This window comes from Nerophis lumbriciformis, linkage group LG19, assembly GCF_033978685.3.
Source record: "Nerophis lumbriciformis linkage group LG19, RoL_Nlum_v2.1, whole genome shotgun sequence".
NCBI lineage: Eukaryota > Metazoa > Chordata > Actinopteri > Syngnathiformes > Syngnathidae > Nerophis > Nerophis lumbriciformis.
Genome location: NC_084566.2, coordinates 25,526,534 through 25,539,430, shown reverse-complemented (window position 1 = coordinate 25,539,430; position 12,897 = coordinate 25,526,534). Strand labels below are relative to the sequence as shown.

Genomic DNA, 12,897 nt, shown 5'->3' with positions numbered 1-12,897 from the left:
TATCGGCGTATTACGGATACGGCAACAGCTGACTGATTTGCAGGTGTGTAATTTCTTGTGAGTTTATGCACTGTGTTGGTTTTGTTGTTTGAACAAGGTGATGTTCATGCACGGTTCATTTTATGCACCAGTAAAAAAACATGGTAACACTTTAGTATGGGGAACATAATCACCATTAATTAGTTGTTTATTAACATGCAAATTAGTAACATAATGGCTCTTAACTAGTCATTAAGTACTTATTACTGCCTTATTCAGCATTGCCTTATTATAACCCTAACCCTCTAACCCTGACCCTAACCAAATAACTCTAATAACCTACTCAGTGGCCTAGTGGTTAGAGTGTCCGCCCTGAGATCGGTAGGTACCCATTACCTCTCTGCTTGGCACTCAGCATCAAGGGTTGGAATTGGGGGTTAAATCACCAAAAATGATTCCCGGGCGCGGCCACCGCTGCTGCCCACTGCTCCCCTCACCTCTCAGGGGGTGATCAAGGGTGATGGGTCAAATGCAGAGAATAATTTCGCCACACCTAGTGTGTGTGTGACAGTCATGGGTACTTTAACTTTAACTTTTAAATTAAGTCTTTATTACTTAGAATATGTTCCCCTAGTGTCCAAATAACTCTAAATTAAGTCTTTGTTACTTAGAATATGTTCCCCATACTAAAGTGTTAGCAAAAACATATAACTTTGTCTTGAATTTGAAAAAAAAAAACATTTTATTTTTCACTAAAGAAGGGTTCGGTGAATGCGCATATGAAACTGGTGGGGTTCGGTACCTCCAACAAGGTTAAGAACCACTGCCCTAATAGAACAACAGGTGTTTCATTGGCGTCGTGCTGCTGCAGTCCCAGCACAGTCAAAATAAGGTAGTCATTGTGTTTATTTATAACTGATAAGTGTACATTGAAGGAGGGTGACGCCCCCCAGAGCTCACCCCCCCAACCATTGGGCCCCTGCAGAGGGTGTGTGGACCTGTGCTTAGCCAGTCACCGTGACAGGCGTCTGTTTGTCCATTTTAATGATTGATTACTTGTATTAGCTTTGCAAGTGGCAGCCCTCAGTGTTAGGTCAGGGCTCAGTGTGGTCGTGTTCGGTCCAAAACGCAGCAGCATGGCAACATTAGGAGGGCCATGCGGAGTGAAGCAACACTGCAACAATGAAACCACAACGACTCAAACTAAACGAATAAGACTGAATGTTGCAGTAGATCCAGGCTGGTCAGCACGCTGGCGGCGGTATCCAATGAAAGATGGCGACCTCCGGCGTGATTTCGCGGATTCCCCAACCCCCATCGGGCTAACATTTTAGTTAGCAGCCCAGCTAACCTCCAGCCACTTCCCACAACAAGCATTCGAAACTTTCTAGCTGTGCGTGTTGCTTCTCAGCGCACGTTTGCCAAAAAAAGACAAGTAAAGGAAACTCACCTGTCAACTCACTGCTCGGCAAAAGAGTCTGGCGGCGGGGTTGGATTGAGGCCTTCACTCGGCTTCCAAGCTAAATACGCAGGGTATTTGCTAGCAGGCTACGTCAAGCACGCTAACCGGCACAGAAAACTCGCTGTGAATAGTCCTCAAACCGTGAGGCAAATGTTAAGTAGCAGTCATAGAGTAAAGACAAGCACATATATTTGTCAACAAAGTGGCCTCTGTGGCTAGCACCGCAAGCTAGTTAGCTAGTAAGCCAGCCGAGGGTTAGCTAGGTGGCTAGCAAGCTAGCTTACCCACCAACTTAGTGCAGTCGTGCTCGATAAATCTGGCGCCTACAATTTGACGCGAAGCAAACCCCCCCACGGTCAGCGGACAGGCTCTACGGGAGGAAAACAATCGAATGAAAGGTCCCTAAATCCGAGAGAACGGTGTCACAGCTTCCGACTGAGCAGACATGCATTACTCCCCCCCAAATGAGAGAGAGGATTTAGGAATGGAGAAGTCGCCGTTTCCTTTCCCTTTCGTGTTCAACACAAAGATCGTCTACGCCGCGAGATGACTCACTCCTAAAGGCCCAAGTCATGCTGCAGCCTTAACGTATGTTTCGACTCAAACTTTTTGATATCATCAAAGAAGACTCAAATTGTGTGTTTACTTTCCGTTTGACACAACATATAACGGGAAATGGTTGTTTTGGCAAGTTATACAATGATGGTTTTGTATTTGTTTTATATCATCCCGTGAGGTGTATATTACTTTTTTTTGTTCAGTTTGTACTTCATGAAGTTTTGCAATTGTTGTGTTTTTGTGTTTTTTTGTTTGTTTTCATTATATTTGGATATATTTGTTTGGTTTGTATGATATCCATTAAATAAGACTATGTATTATGTTAGGGGCAGGAAAATATAAGATTTTTCTTCATCCTGCTCCTTCTCAGGCATTGGTGTGTAAATGTGTGTTTAGTTTCTGAGGTTTAATTGTCTATCGATCAAAGATGCACATCAACGAAGGAGATAAATAAATAAATAAAAAATGAATGAATTAATCATTTACGCGGAATTGTTTTACATTAACTTGTATTCACAGTATTTCCATCCATCCATCCATTTACTACCGCTTAATCCCTTCGGGGTCGCGGGGGGCGCTGGAGCCTATCTCAGCTACAATCGGGCGGAAGGCGGCGTACACCCTGGACAAGTCGCCACCTCATCGCAGGGCCAACATAGATAGACAGACAACATTCACACTCACATTCACACACTAGAGCCAATTTAGTGTTGCCAATCAACCTATCCCCAGGTGCATGTCTTTGGAGTTGGGAGGAAGCCGGAGTACCCGGAGGGAACGCACGCAGTCACGGGGAGGACATGCAAACTCCACACAGAAAGATCCCAAGCCCGGGACTGAACCCAAGACTACTCAGGACCTTCGTATTGTGAGGCAAATGCACTAACCCCTCTTCCACCGTGCTGCCATGAATGAATCATTTACGCGGAATTGTTTTACATTAACTTATATTCACAGTATTTCAAATTCTGACATTTCTATAAGTGTACAGCTCCACTAATGGACATTGGAGTGTTACTTTCAAAGGCAAAATTAAAGTATTGCTAGAAACATAATTTTATATGGGATTTTATTGTATTATACAGTACATGTTCCAAAAAGAAAAAAGCATAAAACACAGTATATTTAAATGTACTAAATGTAAAAAAAGGGAATAAATATTCAAAATAATCTAGTTTGGTTACGCCATCATGAGCGCAACACAAGGTTGTAAAAGTTTCAACTACAATTGTAAATAAGATGTCAAAAGCAAACTGAAATCAAATACACACAGCTTAAAGATTGATCAATACCTATTTATGATGATTTATCAAAATATAAAATAAATATACCTGAACAGAACGCTCATGATGGTTACACCAAAAAGTAACGCTATGAATTGCGTTTTTCCAAGTTTTTGGGGCATTTTTATGCTATTTCCTAGCATCTCCTTTTTATTATCGTTGATTGTAAATGGTCAAACTACTGCATATTATATATGCATGTCCTAGTAAGCAAAAAAAAAAGTCCTATTTATTTTGATTGTTACATTTTGAAGTACATTTGTGCAGGTGGGTGCGAATGTACCCATTACCACAGCTGTACACATAAATAATATTGATGTTTGTAAATCCATATCCAATTAAATTATTTAAATATGTCCACAATTGCTTGTCGGCTAAAAAAAATATGTATCCGGTTAAACAGACTGAGTGGGTACTCTTTACTTTCTCCCCCTCTCCGTCCCAGCGCGGAACCCGCAGCTGTCACTGAGAGCTCGCGTTCGCGCCCCTCCGCCTTCTCCTGCTGCTTCCTCGCGCCCGTATCGGCCGTCTCCGATTGGCTGCTGCTCTCTGTGGCCCGCTCTGATTGGCTAATTGCGCCCAGTGATGGCACGCGGACCCACTCGTGATCGGTTTTGTTGGGCGTGGACTTGGTAAAATGGGCTTTGCTGATTGGCTGCCTGCTGACGGCCGCGGATCACAACAAATATGTTGCTGCTTGACATTTGAGTGGGAACTCCACTGAGGGGCTCTTTAGCAAAGTGTATAGTATACATATATGTTCATTTAGAGTAAATATGTTTATGATTTATTTATTGTTTATGTCTTTTTTATTGCACTAGTGCCCATGTTGGCTCTCGCCACAGTATTTTATTCCATTGTATGTATTGATTCTATACATAAACTTTATACAATGGTTTATCCATTTAATATTCTGATATAGAGACGGTAATTGTAGACACCACCCATAAAAATATTATACGCTTATACGCATTGTTGACGTTTTCTCCATGCAGTGTACATGTGACCAGCAGGGGGCAACATGTTGAACATTAGTCACATGTCACTTCCGGTTCAGGCGGAACTAGCCACGTCCTTTCCTCTCGTGCGATCAGCGGAGTACAACGTGCCCCGTCAAGATGGCACTTTATAACTTCAAGAAAATCATGGTGGTTCCCACCGCCAAGGTGAGATGTGGTCGGGGACTGGAGCGCTTTCAACTGTTAGCGTTTTAACTCTGTGTTTTGTCGGGAAAGAGGCGGTGAAAATCGGCGAAAAATATTCTGTTAGCGAACTAGCTAGCACGTGCACGGAGTTAAATTCCCGACACCAGTAAAATATTGTAATTAAAATGTATCAACATGACTTAGACTTATCTAACAATACCATATCAGATACGTTAGTTTAGGTTTTGTGGACTGAGGTACGTGCGATAGATGTATCCCTCAAAGGAGGCATGTATTGGTTATTAAGTGAAAGTTGACATGGTAAATTTGGACTGTAACTTTGGATCCTTCGTAAGTATCACATTTCTAGTTGACAAATAGAGCCACATGGTCTGTAAAACATTGTCCCATCCGAATGACATTGATTAAAATATAAAACTGTTGTCAAGTGGGCAGTTTGTATTTTTGTTTACTAGTGTACACAATTACAGGAAAACTTTCAATTTAGACAATGTTTTTAACCTCCAAAACGCAGCGTCAACATCTTGTTCCAGTTAAAAAATAAAAATCAATAACCTGTCATTTCTTCTTGCTTCAGGATTTCATCGACATCACTTTATCCAAAACGCAACGGAAGACACCCACGGTGGTACACAAGCATTACCAGATCCACCGCATCCGACACTTTTACATGCGCAAAGTGAAATACACCCAGCAGAACTACCATGACCGCCTCACACAGATCCTCACCGACTTCCCAAAACTGGACGTGAGTCAACTTGCATTTAAAAAGTCTACAGAACAGATTGAGACTCGGTGTGAGTGTCGTGCTGTTTTCCACAGGACATTCATCCCTTTTATGCGGACCTGATGAACGTGCTGTATGACAAAGACCATTACAAGCTGGCTTTGGGGCAGATCAACATTGCTAAGAATCTGATTGACAAGTAAGTTGCTCTCTATTTGTCTACTCCACTATTTCAGAAAGTAATCTTTAATGTTTATTCTCACCCGCCAGCGTGGCCAAAGATTACGTGCGCCTAATGAAGTATGGAGATTCTCTTTATCGATGCAAGCAGCTGAAAAGAGCTGCGCTGGGTCGCATGTGCACCATCTTGAAGCGACAGAAGTCCAGTCTGGAGTATCTAGAGCAAGGTAGGTCCGTCCTGGGAAAATGAAACCATAAGATGCCCCTTTCATTAAAGTCTTTTTTTTAATTAACATGCAACACAAATGCTTAATTTCTTCTGATTTCAACAGTGCGTCAACATCTGTCCCGTTTGCCCACCATCGACCCAAACACGAGGACACTGCTCCTGTGTGGATACCCTAATGTAGGAAAGTCCAGTTTCATCAACAAGGTAAACATTTTTAAATTAGCTTTACTCTCTAGATTTGTCTTTTATTGTCGAAAAATAAAACGTGTGGACAGTCAAATTTGCTGTGACATGGAAGTGTGGCATTTGACTCTGCTGTGATGCAATTCTGCTCCTAAGGTGACCCGGGCAGATGTGGACGTTCAACCGTATGCCTTCACCACCAAGTCACTGTTTGTGGGTCACATGGACTACAGATACCTGCGCTGGCAGGTAACAAGCACCTTGACGTGTTTTACAGTGGAGAATGTATTACACGCTTAAATTATACTTTCGATGGACACATCATTAGGTATGCAAACGACATGGAAAGTAGGGCTGGGCAGTATGGCAGAAATCTGTATCATGATACAAGTGTTTTATATTGGTCCATTTATAATTATTGTTGTTTTTATGATCTATTGAAAATAAGGACCAAGAGAAAATATATTGAATGTAATATTTTTTATTTAAAATGTAACCATCCTCTGATTATAATCCCTTCAGCAACCATGGAAAACAATCAAATGTAAACACAATTCTAAAATCATATTGAACACTTTACAATAACCTCTTAAAATTGAGGTGCAAAAACAATTAATACGTACAAAATACTTAATAAAGTGTAACAAACTAGTGCCAAGTGTGAACATGTAAACATAGAAAAACCTGAGAAAAACTATTTCAAACGTGAGTGTGGCTAAGGTAGTGTGATATTATTGATTACGAGCGCTTTGGTCTGACTGCGCGCCGTTTAGAAAAAATCTGAAACTCCCTTACTATCGAGGCAACTTTTCCTGTTTTATTGACAATTTCTGCGCTCTCTGCAGCATACATTTGTAGTTTCTCTTCTCACTCCATGCATGCAAAGAATCAACCTCAAGACAAGATGGTGCAATCAGACCTGATGGTTGATACTGTTACCTGATTGGCTGTTAGCGTATCACTCCCACTCATCAGTGATCACTTCCTGCGTTACTCGGTTAGCGAGTGCCTTCCTGTTCCCTTCGATGAAGAATAAGGTTTAGCGAACGTTTTATTGATCACTTTTTTTCCATTTTATTTTTTTGATATTGTTTCTGGATATGCTATATATTGATATAGTTTAATCACCCAGCAGTATTGTGCAAAACCAACTTTTCTTACCTATTTGTACACCATGTGTATTGGGGATCTGCATAAGTCCCAAAAATGTGTGCGAAAAGGCCATTGAAGTCCGAGGTTATAGTCAATTAGCTTTTTTTTTCTCTATCTTGTTGTGGGGTATTCATCCTCCGCAGTTGCCATTTATAATTAGGGATGTATATTGTTAGGATTGTATTGATACTGATATCGATATTTTTTATCGATCATGGTAATCGTCTGTACCCTTATCGGTACAATATGTAATTGGTGTAAATAAAGATGTGGAGAAAAAAAAATAAAATAATTAATAGCACAAGTGGTTGTACACCTCCACAACATCATGCAACATTTCACATCAGGGAAGTGTTTTACCAACACTTACTTTTTGAGTCATAACAAGTCAACTATGTTTGCTAATGCAGTTATGTCATCATCTTGTAAAGACTACACTGATCTATTACTGTGTTTCTTTTCATTACAATAAACCTCAGCTGTAAATCAAATTGATGAACGACAATGTGCAGAGCACATAACTTTTACATGATTGTCAAATCAAATATATCATATAAATCAATACAGGCAATTAACATGTTAGGTCGGTCTGCATTTAAAAAAAATTGTAATTGTTAATTGTTTTTATGTGGCACACGGTCTTATTTGAGTGACGGGCCGGAGGCTATGTTGAAAGTTACTAACCGATGTATGTGTCTCTGCAGTGTGTACTATATAAATAAAAAGAGCCAGTGAGTAAGGGTAATGCTCGATCGTCCATTTTGTAAAGTCAAGAGACAGAACAAACTCGAACACATTTAAGCAAGGTGTGTTTTGATGCCACACAAACAGTTTGTGCGATGGACTGTCAGACGGCAACTACAGACCTGCTATATGCTGCAAATTTATGGATTATTTTATTACTTCAATTTTCCATTTATGTGAGTGGATTAATAATGGCCTGTGGCTTACAAAATGCCTAGGACGACGGTCGAAGTGTGGCAGTGGTGTTTGTGAGTAAAGCGTGTTCACTTCAAAGTGACACTAACTCTTAGCGTGTGTGCCTTTGAGAGACTTTTGTGGAAATATTGTGACAAACTTTTGTGGTGTTTCTTCCTTATTTGTGATTATGCCAAGCTGATTTGTATGTGTACCAGCGGCAGCTGAACTCAATGTGACAGCGTGTCATTATTATGACGGTCAGCTGATTAAAAAAAAAAAATATATATATATATATATATATATAGCCGTAACATTTGTCCAGAATCTTCCCAGTCCAGGAGAACCGACCTATTTAGGAACCAGTACCAAAACCATACCGGTACTCTGTATACATCCCTATTTCTAATACAAAGTACCATACAATTCTAATTTACATCTGTCAGTAGACTCGCTATGGAATAGCTAAAAAATTACCGGTACACCAAAGATGACGGAGAGAAAATGCTGTCTAAGTAGAGTCACATAAATAAGACCACACACAAAACAACGTTTCCTGAAGAGACAGTCAGAAATCAGCTTTTAGATGGTCTGTATGTAAAACATAGTCTGTGCAACATTTTGACCAAAGAACCACCAGTACAAAAAAATCTTAATATGACCCCTTTAATGCACTTTATAATCCGGTGCGCCTTTTGTATGAAAATAGACCTGAATATACCCGCTGGCAGTGCGCCTAATAATCCGGCGCTCCCTATGGTCTGAAAAATTCAGGAAATGTGCTGTCATTGTGAAGAAAAGGACTATTCGTCTGGGGAAGTAAACTATTATACAAACACGGGGTCTGGTTCAAATATAGAGATGAGGGTCTTTAATTTGACCTGCTGCTGTACTCTGTCTCAAAGTGTTAACATGTGCTCAATGTTTTTTACCATTATTGCTATGTTGTCTATTACCATTATTGCTATGTTGTCTATTACCATTGTTGGTATTTTCATTATTGCTACATTGTTGATACAAATTATTGTTACAGTGTAATAATTATTGTTACCTATGATAATGCCACTATGATACAACATCTGTATTATAATCCTTGAACAAAGTAAGAGTGAAACTCATGTGAATAATTACTGAATGGAGAACTGGGGGTGGGATTAAATAAATTATCTTCTTCCCACTCCCTTTCAGGCAAAACTGGACAATCATGCATTACATACTATACATTACCTTTTGCACTATATTAATTTATATTATGTGTTGTCAACTTTGTACTTGTTTTATGTCATTGCCTGAAATAAATGAAAGAAAAGAAAAATTAAGTCGTGTCAAAACGATGTCGAAACGACCGCATCCTCTGAAATGCCAGCTAAGTCTGTGATCAAACATTGAAGCTAATGCTAGCCATGATATTCTCTAGTCCCGCAACACTACTCATCTGTTTGTGTTTTTGTGAACAACACCATCCATGAAAGCTTAGACAGTGACACAATGACAGTGCTGTGCGCAACATCTAGTCTGACTGCACTAGCAAAATAAAGGTTTCAGAAAATGGCTTAAAAGCAATCGTTTTCCTCAAAGCACTTATTTGTAAATTTATGTTACAAAATCATTGTTTTGATTTAAAATACCGGTCAAAATTGTACATGTAAAGATTTTTGCATTTAATTAAAATAAATTGTTTTGATTAAATAAAAACAACTAGTGCTGATAAAGCTTGTGCTTCACGTTGTTGATGATATATAATGTGGTTATACGGATAGTACAGTTAAAATGTTTCTTACCGGTACACTAAATTGCAGGGTCAAAACCTTAGGCAATGTTTTTAAGTTTTATTTAATCAGATATTTTTGTAAATAAGTAGTAATAGTGGATTTTTCAGTAACGTGGTATTCTGGGCTGTTAAATACAACAACAATGTCCACCGAACCGAAAACTGTGCCAAGATCCGAACTGGATTTTATGAAACGTTCCACCCTTGGTATACAATGTAGTGACCTACTGCTGATTGTTTCTATCAAGCATTTAAACCAACTTGTTTTCCATGTCTGTGCGTACTCAGGTGGTGGACACCCCAGGGATCCTGGACCACCCCCTGGAGGAGAGGAACACCATTGAGATGCAGGCCATTACAGCGCTGGCTCACCTGCGAGCGGCTGTCCTCTATGTGATGGACACTTCGGAGCAGTGCGGACACACTTTACAGGAACAGATGGAGCTCTTCAGCAACATCAGACCTCTGTTTGCCAACAAGGTCAGCTTTTCACACCATTTGTCCTTTGCTGTCACTTCCTGTTGACTTGTTACACTTGTGCTATCTCCTCGCAGCCTCTCATCATCGTGGCCAACAAGTGTGACGTGATGAAGATCAGTGAGCTGTCTGAGGAGAACCAGGTTGGTGCTTTTTTATTTGATGTTGCTATGCTATGATGTCGTAACCAGTTATTAATAAGTTAGGAACTAACAATGCTGATTGTTTCTTGTCAGAAAATGTTTACAGACTTGACAGCTGAGGGCATTCCTGTCATTGAGTCCAGTACACTAACAGACGAGGGCATCATTCAGGTGAAGAATGAGGTAAGACACAAGGAGAGCGGAGAGAGTTGTTGTTGATGAGGTATTCCTTATTAACATGTCGTCTTGTACCTCAGGCCTGCGACCGCCTCCTCGTCCACCGTGTGGACAACAAAATGAAAAGCAAGAAGGTCCATGACGTCCTCAACAGGCTGCATCTAGCCATGCCCGCAAAAAGAGACGATAAGGTGAACATCTTCAATGATAATAATCCTTATTACATGCTAACCTTGGGAATGTTTCTCCAGGTGAGACCTCCATTCATCCCTGAGGGAGCTTCGCTGCGTAGGAAGGCCATGGAGGTGGACGCACCCAAGCGCAAGCTGGTGGGTTTGATGTCCAGCACAGTTTAGGAAAAACATGTTCCTTTAGCTCTCTCTGACCAGACTTGTTTTCTTCCAGGAGAAAGATCTGGAGCAGGAGCTTGGAGATGACTACATCCTGGACCTTCAGAGTGAGCGTCTCTAAAATGTATCAGCCAACTGTGCATCACCACAATGCTAACATTGTCTTCATCTTATTTAGAATATTGGGACCTGATGAACGAGGAGGAGAAGCATGATAAGATCCCAGAGGTTTGGGAAGGCCACAACATTGCTGACTATATCGACCCAGACATCATGAAGGTGAAGCTTATTAAAGTTTTTTATTTAAAGTTCATCAAAGCTGACACTTAATTTAGTGGCTTTTTGTGCTTATTCCATCTGCTATTGTTCATGCTTAAGCGTTTTAATGGTATTTATGTGATTTGTCAGTTTTGCTGCACTGAAACCTCTTAAATGAATGCTCCGCATGTATTGTCTACTGCAGAAACTTGACGACTTGGAGAAGGAGGAGGGGCTAAAGGAGCAGGCCGGCGAGTACGACTCAGATGATGAGAGCGAGGACGAGGACATGCAGGAGATCCGCGTCATGGCCAAGCAGATCCGTGAGAAGAAGCACCTCATGATCGTAGCGTCCAAAGAAAAGGACGTGCACGGGCCCCGCATGCCCAGGACATCCACCAAGGTGGGAAGGGCTAAATAGTGTTCATGTATTTACGCCTTCCTTATTAATTGTTGGTAATGGATGATGTTAATGTGGCTCGTCCCTCTGATGTGCAGGTTGAGAGAAAAACATTAGAGAAGGAGATGGGAGACCTCGGCCTGGACATGAGCAACAAGGACAATGTGAGTCGCACAGTCCTAAAATGTTTCCCTTGGCCTCAGTCTGGACCCCCTCACCAGGGGCCCAGGCTTAGACCGATTTTTTCTTAATTCCCCCCCCCCCCCTCATTGTTTACCTGTAGCTCACCTTTTTTGTAAGGGGTGCCGGAAGTTGCGATCCTGTTCTGTCTCCCTGAAAATGTTAATTTCCCCTCAGGGATTAATAAAGTATTTCTGATTCTGATTCTGATAATCTGACCAAAAGTGGACAGGGTTTGAGCGACAGCTGATCTGTGACCTGTGTGCTTGTTTTCTTCAGAGTCACTACGCCGAGCAGGCCCGGCGCTCCCGCAGCGTCACCAGGAAACGAAAACGTGAAGTTTCAGCGCCACCAGCTTCCAAAACACGCAGCCAGAGCGCCTCTCGTCCTCCTCGGGACCAGTCTGGATTACGAGACACAAAGGTACGTCGGCTTGTCTTCACGCAAGTCAACGGTTATAATGATTGCACATGAACATGTAAGCCAACTGCCACAAAGCACTAAAAAGTGTCCTGTTTTCCGCTCAGATGGTGAAAAAGGCCAAGAAGATGATGAAGAACTCTCAGAAGGACATGAACCGCCTTGGCAAGAAGGGCGAGGGAGACCGACATGTGTTTGACCTCAAACCCAAACATCTCCTAGCGGGAAAAAGGAAGTCGGGCACCACAGATCGCAGATGAACAGGAAGAGGAAGAAGTCTCTGTAGACTATTGTGACCTGCTTTGTTTGTGGACATCTGCAGTTTGGAGTTTTATTCTACACAACAGTACAACTAAAAACATCAAATATATATTTCCTTTTTTGACAAGGAAACTCCATTGCTAAATGTTTTTACTGAACTGGGCCTATTGAGGTGTCTTAGTTTGTTCCTGCCGTTATTTAACTTCAATTAAGTGTGGGAATAAATTCACCCGACCCCCGAAAGGGACAAGTGATAGAAAAATGGCTGGATAGTGTTGGATAAAGTGAGGATGATGATCGTGCTTCTTCTCCACAGCCAAATACATCTACTGCACACCCAAACTCAGCTGTTGTCTTGTCATTTTTAGACAAAAGTCCCGAAACAATACACTTAACTTGGGGGCAGTGAAATATTACTGAAATCTACTGTTATTGTTCAATGTAGAAATATATTTTGCAGGGCTGGAAGTGCTGCTGCTCATAAGAATGAAGTTTCAAAGCAACGATTTAAAAATGGCAAACTATCAAGAAATTCATGTTTTGTGAACCTGTGCACCAGAAAGCTTACAATAGCTTCACTTTTTTCTCATTGAGTTTGGTTCAACGCAGCCTCATCTTTTGTT

General features: G+C 41.1%; 2 protein-coding genes across 2 annotated transcripts in view; one reads left to right on the top strand and one right to left on the bottom strand.

Moving 5' to 3' along the window:
- larp4b (La ribonucleoprotein 4B) overlaps positions 1 to 2,006 on the bottom strand; it is a 31,124-nt gene extending 29,118 nt beyond the window's left edge. Inside the window, exon 1 of the mRNA XM_061979105.2 lies at positions 1,430 to 2,006. The gene's annotated coding sequence lies outside the window, so the exon portion shown is untranslated. The remainder of the gene's footprint in view (positions 1 to 1,429) is intronic.
- Positions 2,007 to 4,305: 2,299 nt separating this feature from the next.
- On the top strand, positions 4,306 to 12,616 carry gtpbp4 (GTP binding protein 4). The gene is made up of 17 exons (XM_061979106.1): positions 4,306 to 4,448; positions 5,026 to 5,196; positions 5,271 to 5,374; positions 5,446 to 5,582; positions 5,688 to 5,788; positions 5,924 to 6,016; positions 9,897 to 10,088; positions 10,163 to 10,228; positions 10,322 to 10,411; positions 10,486 to 10,596; positions 10,657 to 10,734; positions 10,811 to 10,862; positions 10,934 to 11,034; positions 11,219 to 11,416; positions 11,512 to 11,577; positions 11,873 to 12,016; positions 12,121 to 12,616. The coding sequence occupies exons 1-17, from the start codon at positions 4,401 to 4,403 to the stop codon at positions 12,271 to 12,273; spliced, it is 1,905 nt and encodes a 634-aa protein (XP_061835090.1). The 5' UTR covers positions 4,306 to 4,400; the 3' UTR covers positions 12,274 to 12,616.
- Positions 12,617 to 12,897: the final 281 nt, after the last annotated feature.